Below are 25182 nucleotides of genomic sequence, written 5' to 3' on the forward strand. Positions count from 1 at the left end.
CCGGTCTGGATTAGCTTGTATGAGAGTGGAGCGGATCGACAGAGATTCCCATTCCCACTCAAAGCGTTCAGTAATCACTCCGCCTCAACTCTACTCCGGGTTTTACATTTCCCCATGCGAGAAATACCCACCTCTGACCAAAACAACTAAAGACTGGATTCTAACGGTTAAAGAAACTCAAACTGCTGCTCATCGCTTCAGGCAAAATCACAACATCCAACTACTGTAGTAACTTAGAATATAAATGTTGAATTCTATATTATATCATATCGCCTGTGGTTAAAGAACCTATTGTTGACTGATGAACTATAGCCTACTACTTAACAGTAAATATAATTTATTCTGATTGCTGCTATAAATAAATAAAAGCATATATTTCTTTAATGTGCTGTGTTTGTCGTTTTATTAAAATGAAAAGCCTTATATTAACACGTATGATAACAGATTGGCTTGTGGTGTCCTTGGTAATGTGCAAAGTTAGCATTGTTCATTTTTAAGTAGGAAAAACATTCATCAGTTAATTTGCATTATCTATGCTAGAAATGATAAACATCGCAGATCCCCAAAGATAAAGACAGGTGCGTCATTATAAACCGGTTTGGTGAGCTCGTCAACGGCGCCATTCGCCCCCAGACCGCGAGGAGGCGCTATTATGCGCCAAAGTGACACAAGGAAGCTAGTAATGACTCCACTCCACATAATATTACCAAAGTACAGGGAAACTGGAAAGGAGCTCTCCCTGTTTATATGGGATGGCAAGTCTAACCAGCGAACGGAGGGCTTTTGCGCACAAGATTAACAGGTAAGGGAACTTCAGCGACTGTTGAACTGTAGAGGTGTTGTGCAGTAGTTGTCCCGCGCATCCGGATTCACGCGAATGAAGAGATAAAGAGATCCGCCACGAGTTACACCGGGATGAACCTTTTGTTTAGTTCAACTCGCCGCACTTCGCAACAGTGTGACACTGCAACTAACTTCAGTTTTACTCTTTTAACGGATGAAGTACTTTGCAGTGAACACACGGCGATTTCAAATCCGAAATGATTAGACTCCCTGGGGATGTAAAGATGATGCATTAAACAACATGAACTGTAACGTGATGATGACTAGTGAAATCGGAACTAACAGTTACTCTTTTTATCTATTCAAACTGATATATCACTTGTCGTTTCGGGAATGCGCTTAAGGCTGGCCCTTGTGAAACTTTAAAGTCAACACGTGTAATTTACACTTCGGATAGCGCTATGGAAGTTGAATGAAAGTTTTTTCTTCTTCTTTGAATTCAAGTTATTATAACAGTAAACAGTGGGGAAACTGCAGAGCAAAAATGTTTAAGTTGTTCATTATAAGACCCAATAAAAAGGATACAACAATAAAGTAACAATGTTTTTTGTAATAAGAAGGGGATTATAATCGAGAAATAATGTTTGATGTTACTTGTTACATGTAAAACTTTTGAAATCTACATTTTATATTGTAAATCTGTCGGTTCAATATATATTATTGAATGTAATATTATATAAATAGTATAGCTACTAATATATAATACTTTATAAATCAATCAAAAATGGTGTTCTTTGTTTTCCTTCTGGTCACAGATGGTAACTCGGACATGTTTTATTATCATAATTTATGAGACATTGGCCTAGGCAAATTGTAGTATATTAATATTAGACCTTTCTAACATTCTATTAATTATGGTAGTTCTATCTGTATTATTATCAAAATGAATCAGCTAAAAGTATATAAACAATTTGTATATACACAAACTCTTTGATAGATTGCAATTAATCGATTTGACAGCAGTAGTTTTTGCCTGCTCATCAAGAGTTGATGGGAATCGACTAAAACTTTCTCGATGGGTTCATAAAAACGGAGAGAAACAGTATAATGTCTATGATGGATGTATGCAGCTGTTTATTGTTTGCTTATTTGTTGAGAGTGGTGTTCATTCATTGATGAAATCTTGCGATGCGGATGGAAGTAGACGAGCCTGCGGAGAGTGTCTTCAGGAGTGTTCCCTTACAAAAGCACTTTACCGAGATGGTAATAACATGGTACTTTCGTATGAACGCAGTTCTTTCTATATTGATTCATATGGTACTGCTGCACAATATCTCAGCCTTACATTTGTAAATAGATGCCATTTCTGCCCAAAAGGCATGAAACCTGCGCATAAGCTTATGTTTCTTGTGGTTATTATCTTTCTCTGTCTTCACCTCTGTGAGAGTGGACTCATTGTTTCCCTGCAGGATGTAGGAAAGGGTGGTGCGCTTCATTCCGCCCATTGCTTTGAGAGCAGACTAGTTTTCCTCTTTCCTTCTGAAGCAGGAAATAGGAAGCCACGGGGCGATGCTCTGATTTTTGTCCCCAAGAAGTGTGCAACGCCTAAAGGTCACACATTAGCATGCACTTATGAACGCTCTTAATTCTCATCGCAGTGCACTGTAAAACAAACAGCATGGTATTATTGCTTTCAGCTTGACCCTGCTGGCCAGTCAGGCTTAGAGTTTTGCCTTAACACTCTTTTCCTTTATAATTTCACAGCTTTACAATTTCAGGAAATGGATAGCCAGTGAAGTGGCTTGTCCCCTGTGAGGACTCAGGCCACATCCGTTCTTTGCACCACATCGGGGTTGGTTGAATGACAGGGCCTGATGCTGTGTTCGGCAGGGTTTTGTTAGCAGTGCAAAGTCTGGGTTTGTGCTTAGAGAACGGCAGCGGTGGTTAAGGTTATAAAATGTGAAAGTGTTTGCTAATGCAGTACTCGCCATCACATCGTGGACTTATTGAACCACAGTTATTACACTGTTCCTATAACACAGTTATCGAACCGAAATTAATCCACTCTGAACTGATTTCAAGTGAATAATGACTGTTTACTATTAACTTTTTGGAGCTGCTTTACAGCACAATTGAATTCTGTTTGCTTCATTGAATAATTTTTGTCTGTTTATTCCTGCACATCAGCTTATAAATGAACGTGCAAATGCTGACTTCAGTAAACCTCCATGTTTACTTCTGTATGACCGTATGCCATCTTTGTTATTGTTGTTTTGATCGTAACCAGTTCACACTCGAATATGAAATTGGCAACATTTAAAAATAATGTGAACAGCCAAACAAAACTAAAATCCGATCTGAGCAATAAATCATAATTAAGCATTAAGGCTTGCAGTGTGAAAGTAGTCATAGATTTCTTTTATGTCTGTTGCATAAACAGTGAAGAACAAACTGCTGAAATGCATGCAATTACTTACAGTTAGGTCTGTCACTAAATCAGAGTTCAGTACACGATTATCGTGACCAAACAAATTTACAGTAACTATATTAATGTGATATCTAAAATAATAAAAAACAATAACAATGCTATCAGTCAAATGCCTCTTTAACTTGTTTTATTTTGTGTCTTCTTTCTCCAGGCCAATGAATTGCCCTCATTATTGTGTAGTATTGAAAACAGTGCGCCAAGAATTATTAACATTGTCAGAATTATTCAGGAGAAAAAAAGTAGTCAAAAAACATCCAGATGACCTCCTACCTACTACCTGTGGCAGGATTCTGAAGTGTGCATCCAATGGACATTTTGCTATCCCATGAGACCACGGGAGAAGATTGATTAATGTCAGTGAAGCGACACAACTGTAGGTCTCATGACAGTTACAGCCTGACAGATTTACTACGTCTAGATGACATTCAAACTATAGAGCACACTTTTTTCAACGACCATGTAGGTCATGTAGGTTGTCTTCAAACCGAAAGGTTGGTGGTTCGATCCCCAGTTCCACCTGACCAAGTGTCGAGGTGTTCATGAGCAAGACACCTGGAGACACATGAACTGGATAAATATTGTGATAGTTCTGATCCAATCTGACTTCTGACCGATTATGCCGCCTAAATAATAATCATACACTGTTCGTTTGTTGGCCAAAGTACGACTGGCCCCCCGACTGAGCCTGGATTCTCCTCAGGTTTTTTTCTCCATTTTGTCACCTGATGGAGTTTTGGTTCCTTGCCACTGTCGCCTTTTTTTTCGCCTTCATTCACCATTGGCTTTTGGCTTGCTTAGTTGGGGACAAATTTTGAATTTAACAATACTATTACAACTTTACTTTCCTGTTATCTCTGTAAAGCTGCTTTGAAACAAGTTGTATTGTAAAAGCGCTATATAAACAAAGGTGACTTGACTTGACACCTGACCCCAGCTGCTCCCAACGAGCTGGATGGCGCCTTGCGTGGCTGACACCGCCGTCGGTGTGTGAATGAGAGCGTGAATGGGTGAATGTGAGGCAATATGTAAAGCGCTTTGGTGGCCATTGGGTCTGTTAAAGCGCTATATAAATGCAGTCCATTTACCATCATGATTTTTTTAATTTATGATGATGAGTGAAAGCCAGCTTTAACATGCAATATCACCAGCTACTATGGTTGCATGTCAACCTGAAACTGGCCTTGGATTATAGAATATTATCATTTGTGTAGTCTTAACGTAATATCAATATTTCATTTATCATCAATACCGGTATATTGCAACACTCCTAAATACCATATCACATGCATACTGAAATTTGCTTTAAATCCTTAACTCTTGAGCTATAGTTATAGCAGGGATAGGCTTCTTGCCCTAGCAAGCTTCACTAATGATGGGGCGTGTGTGTTTTGAAGGGAACTGGAGCATCTGCAGCTGTGTGTGTGTGTGTGTGTATGTATATTTGTCTGTGAGAGCGAGGCAGTTTGAGTTTGTTAGAGAGCAGCTGCAGGCTATCTCTGAGAGGATGAGGGGTTACTGGGTTATTGGGCTTTGTTGGGCATTAAAGCCTCTCTTTTGCTTTTAGTTCTCCAACTGGCAGAGCTGTGGCGTCCTGCCTGCTCTCTGCCAGCGGCTCAGCATCTCTTCAAACGTTCTGAGTTTGACCGTCGCCATCTAAGCAGCTGCTGGCTCTGGCCGCAGTAATGTTATCTGATATCAACTCGTCTCGCTGTGTCTGATTCTTCGTGATCTTCTTGATGGTTTTGTGCATTGATGATTTTATCATTGCAAATGAGCTCCTGATGTGGTTATATAAAATCATGTAAATATAATAAATGTGCCTTTCTGTCTTGTTTTGTGTCTCTCATAGGACAGTAGCGTCTGAGGTCAGGAAGCAGGTTTCCCGGGAATATGGCTCACCACAGCTGTCCAAAAAACGTGCTGGAGCTCATCAACCGGTTAGTGTGTATTTGTGTTTATGTATTTCTGCTTGTCGGCACATAGTCCTGTGGGTTCCTGCCAGGTCTTGAGTAAGACTGAGGGCGTAATTTAACAGTTTGCAGAATATTTGCTTTGAAAACAAACCTGGTGCGCAAGTCTTTAATGTGATATTGGGTACTCTTGTTCTTCTGGAATTCAGCAAGATTAAGTTTAATATATAAATATTTACAATGTCACATGCGTTTGCATTGGTGAAGTTTCATTTCAGTGTATGAATGTATTTGCATTAAATACTACCGTTTAAACGTTAGGAATCAATACGATTTTTGTAAAGACATAGACGAAAAGTAAAGTAAAGACATTTATATTGTTACAAAAGATTTCAATTATTTACTCGCAGGAATTATTTACATTTTAAAATATATTAAAATAGAACAGTTATTTTAAATTAAAATAAAATTTCATAATATTAATATTTGTTAACTATATTTGTGATCAAATCAATGGAGCCTTGATAAGCGTAAGAGAAATCAAACAAAAACATTTTAAAAATCTTACCGAATCCAAAGTTTTGAATGGTAGTGTATGTTAAAAAAAATCAAACCAAGTGGCATCTATAGCACAACACAAGTACACTTTCAAATAAAAACATGTCACGAAAACCAGATAAAATAATAGATATTCTCTTCAAAATGAGAGAGAGAGAGAAAAAGATTTGGTATTGGAAAAATCGGTATACCAAATTAATACTATAATATGAAATACCAAATTGGTATTATGGTATTATCCCATAATCCTGTGTTTTCCATTCTGTGACAGTTCAGCTAAAGAATAAAGATGGCATCTGAAAGTTAAGGTTTGTGGTCAGTTTGTATGTAAATGTATGTTTTGACAAACTTTTTCCACTTTTGATGTCATTTCTAGTGAGGAATTACTATTGTATTAATTAAATATTCACTTAGTTATCACCAAAGTTCTAGCTATTTTGTTATAGATTATTAAACCGTTACCCCAGAAGAGCTGCATGATTAATCGTTAAAAACGTCTTGTAAGAGATTTGTTGAAAAATGAACAAAGTGAGGTCTTTATGAGTGAGTAATTATTTTTTTTAAATAGATGGCATGGCAGCCATTAATATTTTGTCAGAACCTCTAGTAAATTATTTGTTATTCTGTTCATTTGGCTACTCAGTATTGTGGGAGAAACGTGATCTCTATTTAGAAAAAAAAATTCATGATTCTCAATTTATCCAGAATCGTTCTGTACTATTCAGAATTCTGTCCGAAATCAGTTTCGTGAGGGGGCATTGTGCGCAAACGCTGCCTGCGAAGTCATTGCCTGATAGGGCAGCGAGGCAAAAAGTCACCACCTATGCTTTTGCAGCCTTTTAAAGTCAAAAATGGATTCTAAAAAGTTAGTTCTGAGAAAAGGGTTTGCATAATTTGTTTGTAGATGCCACACGGTTTGAATGTTTTGTATCTAATGCAATGCAGTTCAGGCATTTTAAGAGTGACCTAATGTCAAATTATTTTTGGCACCTTTGTATACAGTATATGTGATTGTAGAAGGGAATGTAAAGGGGAAGTTGAATTGGCCACAAGCCACAATCACTTCCTCTTGCTTTCCCTGTACTTTTTTTAATGGATTGTTTGTGATTCTGAAACTATACCCTGAGAAGCTATAAGTGTCTCATTATTTAGTCAAGCCTCCATTTAAAAAAATAAATAGATGCACTGTTACAACAGCAAGTAGATTACTGCATTTAAATGGGTCATATTACACAGAGTAAAATTTTGAAGATATAAAGAGTTCATTGTACTATGAAAACATTCTAAAACTTTAACTCATAACTTCTGCCCTAGTGAAAAAATAATACCATTTATTGATACTAAGCTGCAAGAACGACCACACATTTTTTATACTAAAAAAAAGTTTGCCAGTTTATTTTTTGAGTCTGCGAGAGGGATGAGAGAGAAAAAAAAAATCAAAATGGCACTAAAACTTAAAATAAATTTAAAAAAAAAACTGGGCCAGTAAGTTTTTTTTACTATTATTGAAAGAAATGAGTACTTCTATTGAGAAAGGATGCATGAAATTAGATTTGTATGTGAATTACTGTTTTTATGAACTTTCTATTCATCAAAGAATCCTGAAAAAAAATGTCATGGTTTCCACAATAAATATTAAGCAGCACAACTGCTTTCAACATTGGTAATAATAAGAAACATTTCTTGAATAGAAATTTAGAAGGATCGTGTGACTGAAGCTTTGACATTACAGAAAAAAATTACAGTTTAAAATATTTTGCAATAGAACACAGTTATTTTAAATTGTAATCATAATTTCTTAACCTAACTGTTTTTATTGTAGTTTTTGATTGAATAAATGCAGCCTTGATGAACATAAGAGACTTTGTTTAAAAAAAAAAGAGAAAACCTTTGAATGGTAGTGTACATAAATGCATACAAACATATGTACATATACATGTATGTATATTAAATTGTACACATGGGATACTCTTTATCCTTGTGTGCACCAAACCCATCTAGCGTGTTCGCTGCCAAAAAGCTCTTTTTTTAGTTTCATCCGACCACAGAAGCCTGTGCCGTTTGAAGTTCCGGTCGTGTCTGACAACTGACATTTTTTTTTTTTTTTTTTTTTTTTGGGATGAGCGAGGAAGATTTTTCTTGAAACCCTCCCGAACAACATGAGATGATGAAGGTTTTTTTTGTAGGTTTTTTTTTTTGGCATTCTGACCCCCAAGACTCAACTAATCTCTGCAATTCTCCATCTGTGATCCTTTAAGAGTTGTTGGCCACTCAAACTCTCCTCCTCACTGTGCATTAAGGCAATATAGACACACGTCCTCTTCCTGGCAGATTCATAACATTTTTAGTTGATTGTAACTTCTTAATTATTGCCCTTATGGTCAAAATGGGGATTTTCAATTCTTTAGCTATTTTTTTACAGCCACATTCTATTTTGTGATGGTCAACAACAATCTTTTAATGCACATCAGAACTATATTCTTTGGTTTTACTCATTGTGATGGATGATTAAGGGGATTTGGCATTTGTGTTTCCTCATATTTAAACTCCTGTGAAACAAGAAGTCATGGCTGGACAATGTCATGTTCCTAGTCACCCTGGTGTGCTAAAAAATGTAAATATTAATGGGAATATACTTCAGAGATATTTTACTCGTAAAAAAATTCTAGGGGTGCCAATAATTGTAGCCAACGTGTTTTGGAGAAAAACATTTATTTCATAATGTGATTTTCCCCCCCCCCCCCCCCCCCCCACTTTCAATTCTTTTACTTCAATGAAAGGTTAGAATTGTGCAAATTTTTGGAATGAAAAATCAAAAGGATACACAATGCAGATTTATTTTTTACAGCCAGTTTTGATCATATTTACCAGGGGTGCCATTAATTCTGACCATGACTGTATGTACATAAAGAAAATACAGTTTCCCCATAGAGTATTTGGACAGTAAAGCAATGCTTGTGTGTGAATGAATTCGATCAAAATATAATTCAGTCATTTTGCTGGAGTGTTCAGAGTGAGTCAGGTCCGGGGGTGATGTTTTTTTTTTGTTGCTTTTGACGATTTTCTTTGATCTTGTCAAACGTGTTCTTTGTGTAGGTGCCTCTGACAGAGGCGGTGGAGCCAGTGGACTATGAGGAGTACGTTAGCAGCCATCCACCCGGAGCAGAGGCCGAACCCCTCAGACAGCTCCTGGAGTTCCCCAGCGATGACCTGGAGCTGCTGCTGCAGGAGAGAGAGTGTGCTACCATAGAGCCGCCAGTCCCTGAGGAGGAGTGAGTCGCCCTTCTCTCTCACACACACACACACACACACACACACACACACGGCTCACTTTAATGAACCTTGCCCTTCCTCACGCCCTCACTGCTAATCAGGTAATCTCATCATCTTGAGTAAGCCTTGCTGTGCTGCCTGTGAGTGCACTAATACGCCTTTCCACCGACACCGTTCCCAGCCTTTGTGCGTTTATCACCGGCCTTAAAAACTTGCTGCTCTTGAATGGAGAAAGGCTGTCGCTGTCAATGGCAGTCTCGTTGAGCAATGTAATAATGTTGCACTACTTTGCTTTTTATATCTAAATATACAAACCTGTTCAAAAGTGAGAGGCACTCAGCGTGTGAGCGAGCGAGTGAACGGTTTTAGTTTCAGTTTATCTCTAAAGAGGACACATGAGAGTACCAGGAGTTTATTTGAGCTGCCAGTTTGCTAGAATCACTCCCGGGAATGTGAGCAGCAAAACAGAAGTGCTGCACTGCCTGCACAAACACCGGGACGTGCACTGTTTGATTTGAGCCTGTTTGTAGTCGGGAAAGCAACACGTGGTCATGTCAACGTTCGTTCCTCAACACACTGCTTGCTTGCCTTGCCGAGAACAGGCTGTGGCTACAGAACGTGAACCATGCTGGTTTAAAGGGGTGTGAGGGTGTCTGGGGGTTTGACTGTATCTCTTTTTGCACTCACTGTTGATAGCTCTCTGGACCCCAGAGTGAGGGATGCCTTGGGGGTCTACACCGACGACTGGCTCATCATCCACAGGAAGTGAGTATTCTTCTTCATACATGAGATTGGCCTGTAAAATATACACAGTTCCTGTCAAAAGTTTGGACATACCAGCTTTTTCAGAAGTATAGTGACCAAAAAACGTTCAACAAATCTACATTTTCAATCAACTACATGTAGTGCATTCTGGGATGCTTTTTAATCACTATTGAAGGAGTTTCTATGTGTTAAAAAATATGTTTCTAAATGTTAAAAAACTTTTGTGCAATTTTTTTCTCATGCTCACCAAGGCTCCATGTGTTTGAGCAAAAATACAGTAAGAACAGTAATATTGTGAAAATTATTAGAATTTATTTAATAATATTTGTAAAATAATTACAAATTCTTTGATGAATTAAAAAACAGCATTTATTTTATATCTAAATCTTTTGTAACATAAATGCCTTTACCGTCACTTTTGATCAATTTAATGATTCCTTTCTGAAGAAAGGTATTAATAAATAAAATAAATTAATTAATTTAAAAACTTACTGACCCCAAACTTTTGAACGGTAGTGTATGTATGTGGTTAGAATTGTTGCATTATTCAAAATAAATAGATTGAGATTCACAAATAAATGTTGAGAGATACACCAAAAATAATCAAATCTATTAATTAAGATTCACAAATACATGTAAAGAGTTTCACAAACAATTGTAAAATTCACAAATAAAAAAAATATATATTTACGAATGTATTTTATGTCAGAAAGCCATTCACAAATTAATTCCAGACAGAGTTGTGTTTGTGTCATAAAACACACTTGCAAATTCACTTTCATTTGCAAATTTCATTTTATTTATTTGTGAATTTTTATATTTGTGGATATCAATCTATTATCTGGAAAAATGCTACAATTCTAACCCCTTTATGTATGCTGGGCACGTCTAGTTGATTTTTTTTTTCCTTTTCTTCATCAGTCCAAGTCAAAATTTAGTTTTGTTAAGTCCACACATATGTACAGTTTATTTTTTCTACAAAACTGGATTAAATAATAAAAGAGATTTAGCTTAAAAGCCTTTAAACCAAAATATTTCAAGATCATAAAAAACATTTAGTTTGTTTATACTTTGACTGGTAGTGTGTATGACATTGATGCTTAATGGAGGACAGGTCGAAACATGCTGCTTTGTGTTCTCTCAGGTATCAACGATACAGCACGACACAGACGCCTCATAACTCGGAGCGGCAGCGGGAGAAGCAGAAAGGACTCATCAAACAGACTTTTGAGCTGGATGAGGCAGCCGTTGAGCCTCAGGATGAGCAGGTAACGGTCTGTCACCGTGGCCTATAAGACAGACTTAACACGAGATTTTCCGGTCCTATTCCTCTTTCTTCTCAAAATCATTTACTAAGTTTACATTTAGAAATAATGATAAATGCAAGCAAGAAATAATAATGGTAAAATATCTCCCAAACTTTATTTATTTGTATTAAATAAAAATAATAGTAAGTGAAACTAAGAAATTATCCAGATCAATGTTCAAATTGTTGTACAATATTTTATTGTATTGTATTTTACTGTTTACATTTGAAAACGTATAAAAGAAAGATCCAAATGAGAATATTTTTATTTTATTCTTTTTCTTTTCTTTTCTTATTTGTTATTGTCTTATTAAATTAAAGAATGTTATAAGTGAAACTGGAAAATAAATATCATTATGGTTTTGTAAAATAATGATTGGTTTTAAATTCAATGAACATGTTAAACTAAGGAATTGCCAGGGTAAACTGTTATTTTTATGGTTATAACAAATGGTTAATGACAGGTTGTTTGTCTGTGACAGGATGACTCCAAGAGGAACTCCGTGTCGCTAGAAGAGACGCCGCGGGGGAGCTGGGCCTCCAGTATATTTGACCTGAAAAACTCCACGCCTGATGCGCTGCTTCCGTCTGTGCTGGAGCGCACGGCTCCGGACGACATGGACCGCCGCAACGCCGATAACCGCCAGCACTGCCGCCACACTGATCTGCTGGGACTTTACCCTGCACCGGATGAGGTCTGAAATCATTCAAGTCAGTGTGAGACTGTGTGTGTGAAAGAAAGTAGAGTCTTCTGTGTAGGAGACGATGAGTAACGCTTTTATGTAGGAGAGCTGTCAAACGCTGAAGTTCAAAAGCAGAGACGTCTCTCTGATGATCCATCTGCGATTTTGTTTGATCTTGTCAAACATATTCTTTGTCTTTCCTCCGTCTCTTGCTCCTCCGCATCGTCGCTGCTCATCCTCTCGCTTTATGTCTGTGTACACATTGTTTCTGATGACTGAGCAAACGTTGCCATGGCGCTGACTGAGCCGTAGTCATGATGACGGTTCTTTGTGTTTGACAGGACGAGGCCGTCGAGAGGTGTGTCGTCCCTGAGGTGCCCAAAGAGCACACCGGCCAGAGGATCATGGTCAAGTGTTTGTCGCTCAAGTAAGGCTCTCAAGCAGCCCATCCAATCATACAGTGACTTTATTGCTGAGGTCAACAAGTGGCTGTTGACTGACCATTTTACACAGACACGTCAAACATTTGTTTTCAAAATCCAAAATTGTTGCTTATACTCTTTGATGTACTCTTGATATTCCAGCATCCATCTAATGTTAAGATAATAGTTCAGTGTTGTTCTTTTTAATATGTGCTAACTCCGAATAGTTTCAATAATAGAAACTCCTGACTATCAGTCTTGTTCAGTTCTTTTGGAGTCCTAGCTCAGAAAGCTGAATTCATTTGTTTCAAATTAGTCCCTCAGACAGTATACTTCCGATCTATCTATGCTATCGTCTTCTACCCTAGTTAGTTCATGTATTTAAAAGCAAAAATAGTGGCTACTGTATTAAGACCCAGTCAAGAATTCACAATTCTTGCGGCATCATCAATCCCAACTCTTTCTACAGTCTCCGGACGAACGGACATTCTTTAACAATCCCTACAGACTCCAGAGAAAGGACCAAACCTTATGCTAAATGTTTATGGCTCCTACAGTCTTGGAAGTGTTTCAGATATTTCTATGTATCAAAAAATCATTATTTTTGACAGCATTACATTTTAGTGCACTTAGTTTATTATTTCAGATGCCTTTTTAAAAGACTACAATTTACAATCTACAAAATGTAGATGACATATGTAAGATTTAATCTGCCAAAGTAGCTAGTTGTATTGACTGTTACACTCCACCGCTGAAATCTGCTGGGTGTTAATGTCAAGCCCTGACTGTGTTCATTGATTGTGATTTAACACACCTTCTGATTGCACATTCACCGTGAAGAGTTAAAACAACTGAAGTGGGTCTGACTCACTGTGGTTGTTCTTCCAGATTTGAGATTGAAATCGAGCCAATATTTGGATCACTGGCTCTGTATGATGTCAGAGAAAAGAAAAAGGTATGACTAAATATTCGTAACGTTTTAAATGTTTGTTACTGAAAAGGTTGTGGGTTCAAATCCTGTGATGGGTGACAGGTTCATGATCATTCATATGCTGCATCCCTTTCATCCATGCTCCTTTCCTCTCTCAGATTTCTGAGGATTTTCACTTTGACCTGAATTCGGATCAGATAAAAGGCTTGCTCCGACCCCACAACCCCAACGTAGCCATCTCCACCCTGGCCCGATCTGCTATCTTCTCCATCACATACCCATCTCCTGACATCTTTCTAGTCATTAAGGTATGTCCAGCAGGGGGCGCAGTGCCACATGTCCTATGGAGGGTGCAGGAGGAACTCTAGGACAGGGGTCGGCAACCAATGGCATGCATAGCTAAAGAGGTGTATGTGTTTAGTTAAAATAAAGTCCCTCAACCTTGCATTCAGACGTACATTATGAGGGAACAGTCGCACAACCTGTTTTATTTAGTTAGGAGTTATAAATGCTAAGACATTTTCACTGCAAATAAATATGTGTTTTACTTTTAATACAAATGTTCTATATAATTGTATTATTTATAATATATATAAGTATATAAGTATACACTAACTTAATGTTCAGCAAGAATGCATTAAATTGATCAAACGTAGCATTAAAGACATTTACATGTCTTATGTTTCAAAAGATTTATATTTTGAATAAATGCTGTTCTTTTGAACTTTCTATTCATTAAAGAAAAGATATTGAATCAGTTTCCACTAAAATAAGCAGCACAACTGTTTTACAAAAAGGAATTCTATGCGTCAAGATATTTTTCATGAGAATGTCAGGACTTGATGAGGCAACAAGACAAGGAACTATCTCAAACAAGTTTTAACAACTATTCTTCAGTTGACAACTTGTTTGATATAGTTCCTTGTCTTGTTGGCAGAAAAAGAAAAAGGAAATGCTTGTTTTCCTAAGTCCTGACATTTAATGTGGTCACTATGTGGATAAATGTGTGTGACAGTTCTGTCACCTGGCCTCAGGCCTTTGGGACATCCTTATTGTTGAGCTCTGCTGTATTTGTGTTTCAGCTGGAGAAAGTCCTTCAACAGGGAGATATTGGCGAATGCTGTGAGCCATACATGGTCATGAAGGAATCCGACTCCACTAAGGTACGAGTGCACCATGGGTTTTTGCATGAGTATTTCATCAGACACATCTGGCATGATTATGGTATCCTCTGATCGTTTCTCAACTTGATCTGGACTACCGCAATATTTGTCATTCTTTTTCAATATGAGCAAGGTCCAGTAGATGCTGGAGCCCGCTACTGCCACTGTATAATTCTGCTGCCAAGTTGCTTTTTTTGGTTGTTTGATAAATGCTGCTCATCCATTACCTTTACAAGAGGGCTGTGTAACCAAGATGGTTGTTCTGAATTGATTCACTGGTTTTCACCTTTGTCTGTGTGTGTCTCTTTGTGTCTGTGTGTGTGTGTCTCTGTGTGTGCAGCATAAGGAAAAGCTGGAGAAGTTGAGGACTCAGGCCGAGCAGATGTGCACTAGGCTGGGAGGTTTCCGGATGCCCTTTGCTTGGACCGCAATTCATCTTCTGAACATCGTCAGCAGCGTTGGAGGGATAGACCGCTCAGATTCAGACTCAGACACGGGTATAAACCAGAGTCAACACACTTTTTGTTTTAAAGTTTACTTATAAGAAATCAATAAGTAGTCACCTTGAAGATGTCCCTGAAATTAACACACACAAGGGCTAGGCATTATGTTTATTACCGGGGCCTAAAATTAACTTTTTGCCACACCTACCAATGGCCGGTGACTTAAGAAAATTTACCAGCCATAAATATTTTCAACAGATTAATCCTTATTAAAGTTACAAAAGTTAAGCAGTCAAGAGGAAAGAGTGATTGTTCTTTGTCTTCTGTTGATCGATTAACATTAAAAACACAGATAGCTGCATGAAAATTAGGCTGCTGTCACTTTAAGAGCTAATGCGTGGATTCAATACTGTTACACATGCGTTTTATATCTCAACTGATTGCGTTCAGTAAAGGCATAACTGACTATGTTATGTTTACTAGGATAATTACCAAGACGGGAAGCCTGAATATGTCTGTTCAAGTGCAAGACGTGAAAGAGAATTCTATTCACTATCCGTACGCCGTCTAATATGTGTTGTATTGTAATACGTGTACGACGTATACGTATGTTTAAACTTCCCACACGTGCGAGTTACGAATTGAGTTCCCAGGCGTCGTTCATGTTTGTTCATATTTTTAAAATTTTGCTTCGTTAAAATGTATAAAAATGTACCAGCCAACTGGCGATTGATAACATATACTCGCAATTTATATCTGTATATTTGTTAACATTTTTCCAATATTCAACATTTTGATCCAGAAATACATAGCTGTGTCTCATTTTGAAGGCTGCGTTCTCCAGAAGTCCCATTTTGTCTGCCGCATTATGTACTAACATTTAAATGAATCATTTGATCATTGTGCTTACAGCTGTAATTAATTTCTGTAATTACATCTATATTAACACTTGTTGACCCACCCTTAAACCTACCCACACCAACAAACCTGTCATAACCTTAGCCGGATCACACCTCAACAGCAGCACAAGTGTTTTGCAATTTAACGTCAAAAACAGATTATTGTTACGTACAATGTACTTACTGTGTTTATAAGTACATAGTAATTAAAGACTCTTAATATAACGTGTGACTGTTAAAGTGAATGTAGATATTCGATATTCAATATTTAATGTCACCCAGCCCTAATAGCATGACTCAATTATATAGCGAACAGCATTTTGTCATTCCTTACAGAGCGTAAGGGGACGTGGAATGAGAGGAAGAAGAAAGGTTTTGAGAGGATGAGTGTAGGAGAGGACATGTGTAACTTCACAAACTTCCGGCCAGCCACTCTCACTGTAACCAACTTCTTCAAACAGGTCAAAGATCTCGATTTTTTTTGTGTCTTGTGTTCTGCTGATGGTAGTGTATTAGCATAATGCATTGTTTGCCTCACTAAATGAATGCTGTGTGTTTCTGTGGCACTACAGGAGGGGGACAGACTGAGTGATGAAGACTTATACAAGTTCTTGGCAGACATGAGGAGGCCGTCATCTGTCCTGCGTCGACTCAGACCCGTGACGGGTACCTGGCTGCACTTATTTTTACCTCCGTTATATTATTTAAGCATTTTATCACACCCCGTCGGTCTCTTTCTCCGTCTAGCTCAGTTGAAGATAGACATCTCCCCGGCTCCCGAAGCCCCTCACTACTGTCTGTCTCCAGAGCTGCTTCATGTGAAGCCTTACCCTGACCCACGCGTGCGCCCCACCAAAGAGGTGCTGGAGTTTCCCGCTCGCTACGTCTACACCCCACACACTACCTACAGGTCAGTCCACACACAGTCATGTCTGAGAGCAGATAATATGTCTTATAAGTATAATAATGTATCATAAAACTACATTCTGAGTGTGAAATCATATGATAGGTAAAAGCAAAAGTCCCTTTAAGGCAAGTCATTTCACTCGTGGCCATCTTTGAAACGCCTCTCAGCAGCTCCTATTTCTTTGAAAGGGGAACCATTCAATTCTCTAAAGCTTTTGATTAAATTTCATATTTGAAATCACCACTGAAATCTGACAACAACTGTCTCATAATTTCCATAGCAACTGGAGCTTCTAAAGGCAGCTTATGCAATGACTTTACGAATTGGCGATTGGTTCTTTTATTTAGAAGGCGGGACTTATTCTGCCATATTGCACATTGCACTTTCTCCTGTTTATAGTAATATGAGTGCAACGTCTTTGTAAATCTAAAGTCTTTGGTGAGAAACTCTTGTGTGACTAACAGACATGCATGTAAGCTATTATCCATTGATCATCCTCCCCTCTGTTCACAAATCTCATTCATGTTTGTGTTAAAAAATTGTGTATTTTTTCATCTCATTGACACCAAATCAGTCATCCTTTCATTAAATAAGTTACAAACCACAAATACATATACAGATATATATTATGATAATTATGTTTTGTGCTATTATAAACATACTATCCATGTTATAACATTAAGAAAATAGTAAAATATTTGTTTCTGTGGTTAGGAATTGCATTCACACAGTTTTTACACATATTCTACACAAATTCGCTCTGCTTGTGTTTCCTGAGGCCCAAAGTGCGTATAAAGTGATTGGCAAAGTGGATGTCTGTGTCATTAATGAACATGTAATCGGTGAGATCCGTTTGCCGTGCCATGAATGGAGTGTTGATGAGGATTCCAGTTCCTCCTCTTAGGTGATATTAGTGGTTACACCATATTCTGAAATGAGAAGCAAGTACTTGCATGAGCCGATGATCTACCGATGATCACATGTTTACTAGTAAGTCTGCGCTCAGGCTTACCTGTTTCTGTAAATCAGCCAGCTGCTGGTTTTGATTCTCCAATTTCAGTTTCTGTTCTTGGGTCCACTTCATCAGATCATTCAGGATAGAGGTGTTTTTAAGTGTTGAGCCCTGTCAGAAGGATATAATCGGTTATTTACTGATAAAACTGTAGGTGTGTTAATTGAAAGGCAGTTCTGCATCTTAGCTACCTTGATCGTGTCTGGGACGGAGTTGCATAGGTTTTCCTCCAGGCTGGTTAGTTTTTTCTTTAGCTCTGCCTCCTCCAGCGCCAACCTGGTGACTGTTCCTCTGTTCTCTTGGACCTGAATCTGCAGTGTTTTCATCTGAGCCTGCAAACACACCAGCTTGTTGAGCACACCGAACCAACTCCATTTGGACCAACAGATGACTGCACATTATCATATATGTGTGTATATATATAAATATATATATAAAAAAAAATATATATATATATATATATATATATATATATATATCTATACTTTCATTATTTAATTTTTTTATAGTGTTATTTTTTTTTATATTACATATCATTAATAAATATTAGCCAAAACATTTTGCCAGAATGGTAGCTGTGGGGTAAAGTGTGTCAGATATTTTGGGGTGAACTATGACAGTGGCTCAACTAAAAATGATAACGAACCCAAATGATCAATAATGACAACATTCAGCTGTTCTTGAATCAAATATAATGGAACACTAATACTATTACATGTATATAATTGGGCAAATTAGATTTACTCCTCCTTGCCTAGAGGATAACTTAAGTGAAAAGTGGCACAGCTTACCCCACTCTCCTCTCTGCTCAATATTCATAGACGAAGCTGTTAGTACATTTTGGCACGGACACTAATGGGAATTAGCACTTCTGTTAATTGGGGCCGTAATTTCCAAATGTCCGATTGAACAGCCTGGCTAGTATTTCAGCCTGTCATGAATGCTTGTCATTGATCGAGTGACTCATAGGCTTACCTGAATGAGCTGAAGTTTCTCTTTGATCTGTCGCTTGGTTTGAGCAGCCTCCTCCGTGTCGTGCCCCAGTCTCTTAACCTCGCTCTCGGTTCGGCTGATGGCTTTCATGACGCGGGCTATCCTGGCCTCTGTGCTCTGGTATATGTGATGCAGGGACTCGCTGAACTGCACCACGCCATACATAAGGATGTTCACATCATCCAAGGAGGCCGGGTTTCCCTCCGTTTGGAAAGATTTCAACGGAGATGTTGAGACCCTGTTCACACACAGAGTCAGAAACAGCACGCATAAAGCTGCCCGCATCCTGTTCTCTCCTTAAAAAAACATACGGACAGCCGCAGGTGCAAGGAAACAGGCTGTTTTAATGTGCATGCATTGCATCATGGTGCTGCTTTTATAAGTTGTGACTATGTTGGACATTGGGAAATCAGCTGAGACACAGGCCTATCAGAGTTGCGCTTACAGCTGTGTTTGTTTGTGTGTTTGTGTGTGTGTGTGTGTGTGTGAGAGAGAGAGAGAGAGAGACCTTGACTTTTGTTGGCCAGACAGATTTTTAGTGGTATTTAACCAGATATGTACTTTGCAGCCTGTATACCGATACACTCTTCTCCTTTAAACCTCAGAGGTTCTCAGATCATCCAGTGAACCCTTTGTCACACACTGCCATTTTAGAACTATATAAATAAGACATTGTAAACGATCGCTGCATTATTTATTTACAGATCATATTTAGCGTCATAGGAAGAGATACAGTAGGGGCCTATGTGTTCATGCTGCTGCCACATGTTCAGTGTTTGATTTGGGGTAAAGTCAAGTGATTTGTAGTGCCTTTCATTTATTTCTGTCCCTGTTCCTCAAACATGCAGATGAAAGTGTCACTGTTTAAAATTATTTTATATAATTAATTGCATGAAATGCTGATTCATTGATAGAATTAATCTCGTATATAATATTTGCTGAGAAAAGTCTCCAAATGAAGATAATTCAAATACATGATTGTTGCAGATGGAAGCATTGATCTTTCTGACCATATATTTTTCTCTAGACTGTTTACATAAGTAGTTGTATTTTTGACTGTTTACAATAGGAATTGAAGCTTAACCATTTTATATTAGCAATTGTAAACTTGACGATTTACAATAAAAATTTAAGCTTAACCATTTTTATTTTTATTTGTAAACTTTCCTTGTTTACATTGGGAATTAAAGTTTAACCATTTACATACAAAATTTGAAATATATTCATTTATAAAAGTAGTTGTAAACTTGAACGTTTTTATTAAGTGTTGAAACGTAACTGCTTACATTAGTATTTGAAACTATACTATTATAACCTTTTATAATAGTAGTTGTAAATTTAACCGTTTACATTAGGAATTGAAGTTTAACCATTACATTAAAAGTTCAAAATTAACCCCTTATAGCAGTTGTAAACTTGACCTTTTACATGAGCTGAAAGTAAACTTGAGTAATTGTGAAGGTCTATATTAGTAATTGATGCCCAAACATTTAAATCAGTTGTTGACATTAGTATTTGAGGTGTAACCATCTATATTACTAGTTAAAAGTAGCTGTAAAAATTGACCATTACTCTGCGATTCAAAAGTTTGAAATCACCAAGACATGGTTTTGAAAGAAATGGATGAATCTCTTAGAATTAACATTATAGAACATTGTTAATGTTGCAAATAATTTTTTGAATGACTGTTTGAATGACTGTTTGAATGACTGTTTAATAAATAAGTTTTACAGTAATTGTAAAGCCTCATTTTCAGTCCCCAGATATCATTCTAATATCCTTGTTTGGTACTCAAGGAACCTTGTCATTATCTCAGTATAGTTGAAAATGGTTGTGCTGCTCAAGGAAGTGTGACCGTTGGAATGAACGGAATGAATGGAATGCAGTGTCTTTTTTTAAATTGAGGACGCTTGCATTGCTGAAGTCCAAATTTGCTTTCAGACAAGGAAGCGCCTTTCTCAAGAAACTCGTTTTAGTGACTCAGTAGACTCAACCTATTGTCCTTAGTGGTGCACACTCAAGCATGGCCTTCATTTCAGTGTTGAAACAAGGAAGCGAACTGTGTCTAACCAGTGAGAAAGTGGGAGAAGTGGACTGAAAATAAAAATTATAATAAGTATAAAAGTTTCGTAGACTTTGCAAACTTTAATGGTAGTGTACATAATAGTTCTGAACTTTGAGGTTCATATCATCTACAGGCCTCTCATAAACCATTGCTGGTTTGATTGAAAAGGGTTCATTATTTAATGTATTTCCCTCTCTCTCCCCCTCAGGAACCTGTTGTACATTTACCCTCAGACTGTCAACTTCAATAGCCGGCAGGGTTCAGTGAGGAACATTGCAGTGAAGGTGCAGTTCATGGCAGGAGAAGATCCCAGCCAGGCCATGCCTGTGAGTCACCGATCACACCCACACCCTGTACTCCCTCACGGCTCTAGCCACACTGTCAAAGCATATTCTCATGGAAAGACCAAAAAAACAACATATGGAATTATGCATGTACATCTGATACGATGATCTCATCGCTTAGATAAACCTAATTGTGTGCATTAAAGCTCTCCAGATCTGTGCCAAGAATATGACAGCAACTCCTTAAAACGCATCGATCCACATCACAGTATTTTAGCTCCAACTAAACACACAGGTTACATTAGTCACTCCAACCAAATCTCCAGATGGATTAAGAAGCGCTCTGGGAAATTTTGGAGATTTCAGTGAACTCGCAGACACAGGACCTTTTACATTTGGTTAATGTAATCAAGGATTTTAGAAACTCCCTAATAGTGTTACTGCTGTATTCGCACACCAGTTGCTCACTCTGAAACATCCGTAATTTATTTAAGGCTTGTGTGAGGCCATATGCAGTGCAGGTACATTAGAGGCTAAATTCATTTTATGATAATTAGAAAATCCATCCACAGCTTCATGATTAGCGAGGGCAACATCATGGCTGAAATGTAACTCCCCAGTGACATCTAGTGGAGCCGTTGAGCTGTGAATCAACAATGTAATGTAATTTCCACCCCCTGAACAGGTCATATTTGGAAAGTCAAGCTGTGCAGAATTTTACAAGGAGGCGTACACCCCAGTGATCTACCATAACAAGTACGAACCCGTGTCTCATTCACTATTCATTACAGTCATGTACATTCATTCATTTTTGTCATGTCATGAATTGTATTACAATTTTTACATTGTAAAAATTGTATACACAATTGTATACACAATTTTTACAGTACTTTTTACATACAACAGTGGTTTCTGACTCAAATGCCTCAAAAAAAAAAATATTATATATATATATATATATATATATATATATATACAGGTCCTTCTCGAAAAATTTGCATATTGTGAGGAAGTTCATTATTTCCCATAATGTAATGATAAAAATTAAACTTTCATATATTTTAGATTCATTGCACACCAACTGAAATATTTCAGGTCTTTTATTGTTTTAATACTGATGATTATGGCATACAGCTCATGAAAACCCAAAATTCCTATCTCAAAAAATTAGCATATCATGAAAAGGGTCTCTAAACGAGCTATTAACCTAATCATCTGAATCAACTAATTAACTCTAAACACCTGCAAAAGATTCCTGAGGCTTTTAAAAACTCCCAGCCTGTTTCATTACTCAAAACCGCAATCATGAGTAAGACTGCCGACCTGACTGCTGTCCAGATGGCCATCATTGACACCCTCAAGCAAGAGGGTAAGATCCACAGAAAGAAATTTCTGAACAAATAGGCTGTTCCCAGAGTGCTGTATCAAGGCACCTCAGTGGGAAGTCTGTGGGAAGGAAAAAGTGTGGCAAAAAACTCTGCACAAGGAAGATTGTGAGGAAGATTGTGGAGAAGGACCGATTCCAGACGTTGGGGGACCTGCGGAAGCAGTGGACTGAGTCTGGAGTAGAAACATCCAGAGCCACCGTGCACAGGCGTGTGCAGGAAATGGGCTACTGGTGCCGCATTCCCCAGGTCAAGCCACTTTTGAACCAGAAACAGCGGCAGAAGCGCTTGACCTGGGCTACAGAGAAGCAGCACTGGACTGTTGCTCAGTGCGCCAAAGTACTTTTTTCGGATGAAAGCAAATTTTGCATGTCATTCGGAAATCAAGGTGCCAGAGTGTGGAGGAAGACTGGGAAGAAGGAAATGCCAAAATACCTGAAGTCCAGTGTCAAGTACCCACAGTCAGTGATGGTCTGGGGTGCCATGTCAGCTGCTGGTGTTGGTCCACTGTATTTTATCAAGGGCAGGGTCAATGCAGCTAGTTATCAGGAGATTTTGGAGCACTTCATGCTTCCATCTGCTGAAAAGCTTTATGGAGATGAAGATTTCATTTTTCAGCACGACCTGTCACCTGCTCACAGTGCCAAAACCACTGGTAAATGGTTTACTGACCTCTCCTGACCTGAACCCCATAGAGAATCTGTGGGATATTGTGAAGAGAAAGTTGAGAGACGCAAGACCCAACACTCTGGATGAGCTTAAGGCCGCCATCGAAGCATCCTGGGCCTCCATAACACCTCAGCAGTGCCACAGGCTGATTGCCTCCATGCCACGCCGCATTTCTGCAAAAGGATTCCCGACCAAGTATTGAGTGCATAACTGAACATAATTATTTGAAGGTTGACTTTTTTTGTATTAAAAATACATATGAATATATTTGAAATATTTCAGTCACAATATGCAATATCACAATATGCTAATTTTTTGAGAAGGACCTGTATTGAAATATTTTTTTCTCTATATATATTGTGTTTGGAATAATCACAATTTTTTATGTTTTTGAGAAAGGTATCTTTATGTTCACCAAGGCTGCATTTATTTGATGAAAAATACATAAAATAAATGTGTGAAGTATTATTTATATATATTTAGATTTATTATTTACAATATATTTTTAAAATTGTAAATATATTTATTCCTGTGATGGTCAAGCAAAATTTTCAGTATCATTACTCCAGTCTTCAGTGTCCCACGATTCTTCAGAAATCATTCTAATATGCTGATTTGCTGCCCAAGAAATATTTCTTATTAGCAATTTTGAAAACAGTTGTGCTGCTTAATATTTTTCCTCAGGATTCTTTGATGAATAGCAAATTAAAAAGAACTGCATTTATTTGAATTAGACATTTTTGTAGGCAACACTTTTTTTTAAAGGGGACGTAGTTACACGTTTCTGCATGTACTTACTATAGTAATAACAGTAAATTATGCATAATTACAAATAACTATCCCTAAACCTAATCGTAACTCTGTATTAAGTACATGTAGTTAATTAATATTTCTCAGTACATATTTGTGTTAGTACAATGTAACCGTCACCTTGAAATTAAGTGTAACCTTTTTGTAACATTATCCATGTCTTTACTGTCACTTTTGATTATTTGTGTAGAAGTGTTTTAAAAACTCTTCTTCAATAAAAAGCATTTACCTATTGATTGTATGTTTTTATGGTTCGTTTTAATATATTAATAATATTAACATCAAATATATTAAATATATATTATTATTATTAATGATATTATTATATTATTAGACATAATTTTAAAGTTATCCAATTGAGTTTGCTGAGGCCCCCTAGTGGGTCCCAGCTCCTTTGTTGAGAGCCACTACTTCATTCTCCTCTCTCCATCTCTGCAGGTCCCCGGAGTTCTACGAGGAGGTAAAGATGAAGATTCCTGCCAACCTCACCGACAACCACCACCTGCTCTTCACCTTCTATCACATCAGCTGCCAGCCCAAGCAGAACACCCCCTTGGAGACGCCCGTGGGCTACACGGTGAGAAAAGGACCCCCCTCTCTTCTTCTCTTCCTCTCTTCCGTCTCCTGACAGTCACGCTCCCACAGCGCTGGAGAAGCACTCCAGGCAACCTGATGAAACGCTCACCTCTGTGTGACCCTGTCCCCCCCTCAGAGACACCCGAAGCATCCTTATACGTCACCACAGTAGCACCCTCCCCAAGTCGTAGCATCATGTGATTGTAGGATACCTATAGCTTGCTATTGCTTTTGCACTGCACATATGCTGTGTAAATAATTTGGGGTTAATCAGAGTTCATGTTGCTCCCCACAGTGGATCCCCCTCATGCAGCACGGCCGCCTGCGCACCGGATCCTTCAGTCTGCCCGTCTCTGTGGAGAAACCTCCACCCAGCTACTCAGTCCTCACTCCTGATGTAAGACTTTTATCCTGCACTGGATGTTTGTTTATGCATGCGAGAATGAATGTTCTATTCATAATTCACAGACTACTACTACCTGCCTTCTTATTGTATTATAGAAACTTTCAAGGAAATTGGTGTCTCTCGAGACCTTTTTTTAAAGCACTAGAGACACAATTCCATAATTAATTAATTATAAATAATTAATATAAATAAAAACATTAATAATAAATAATTCTTACCATTATTAGAATTTTTTTTTTGTTGAAATTACAAAATCTCACAAATCTAGTTTTTGAACTGTATAACTGTAGATATATTCCAAATAATGCTATTATAAATCTTTAACTGTGCCAAAAGACTTAAAATGATAATAGAAATGGTGATTTGTTGGACTAATATTTTACATATCAAATTTAATGCAAGAAGGAATTTTTACAATCACCCCTGTAATCATCTTTCCAACAACAAAGAT

The 25182-nt window shown here is 37.8% G+C and overlaps 2 protein-coding genes across 7 annotated transcripts in view; one reads left to right on the forward strand and one right to left on the reverse strand.

Annotated features, from left to right (window-relative positions):
• The first annotated feature begins 652 nt into the window (after positions 1–652).
• The window catches only part of dock6 (dedicator of cytokinesis 6), a 53373-nt gene continuing 28843 nt past the window's right edge, over positions 653–25182 (forward strand). For 4 of the 6 annotated variants that reach the window (XR_013196851.1, XR_013196852.1, XM_077213432.1 and 1 more), the window contains exons 1-18: positions 655–802; positions 5121–5208; positions 8836–9011; positions 9709–9777; positions 10922–11045; positions 11566–11778; positions 12108–12193; positions 13077–13143; positions 13278–13427; positions 14202–14282; positions 14623–14779; positions 15961–16085; positions 16197–16290; positions 16372–16534; positions 20810–20927; positions 21571–21641; positions 24188–24326; positions 24621–24722. Coding sequence is in view for 3 of the 6 variants with exons in the window: in XM_077213432.1 (XP_077069547.1) it covers positions 753–802; positions 5121–5208; positions 8836–9011; positions 9709–9777; positions 10922–11045; positions 11566–11778; positions 12108–12193; positions 13077–13143; positions 13278–13427; positions 14202–14282; positions 14623–14779; positions 15961–16085; positions 16197–16290; positions 16372–16534; positions 20810–20927; positions 21571–21641; positions 24188–24326; positions 24621–24722 (2073 nt within the window). In the remaining 3 variants the exon portion in view is untranslated. Of the gene's footprint in view, positions 803–5120; positions 5209–8835; positions 9012–9708; positions 9778–10921; positions 11046–11565; positions 11779–12107; positions 12194–13076; positions 13144–13277; positions 13428–14201; positions 14283–14622; positions 14780–15960; positions 16086–16196; positions 16291–16371; positions 16535–20809; positions 20928–21570; positions 21642–24187; positions 24327–24620; positions 24723–25182 lie in introns of all 6 variants that reach the window. The other 2 variants (XR_013196853.1, XM_077213434.1) reach the window with 1 other exon arrangement.
• On the reverse strand, positions 17317–18871 carry angptl8 (angiopoietin like 8). Its single transcript, XM_077213507.1, has 4 exons — positions 18519–18871; positions 17735–17875; positions 17544–17654; positions 17317–17460 (listed from the first exon to the last, which is right to left on the reverse strand). The coding sequence occupies exons 1-4, from the start codon at positions 18819–18821 to the stop codon at positions 17449–17451; spliced, it is 567 nt and encodes a 188-aa protein (XP_077069622.1). The 5' UTR covers positions 18822–18871; the 3' UTR covers positions 17317–17448.

The sequence above is a fragment of the Siphateles boraxobius genome, unplaced genomic scaffold (assembly GCF_051911475.1).
Source record: "Siphateles boraxobius isolate OS27281-9 unplaced genomic scaffold, OSU_SipBor_1 66, whole genome shotgun sequence".
NCBI classification, from domain to species: domain Eukaryota; kingdom Metazoa; phylum Chordata; class Actinopteri; order Cypriniformes; family Leuciscidae; genus Siphateles; species Siphateles boraxobius.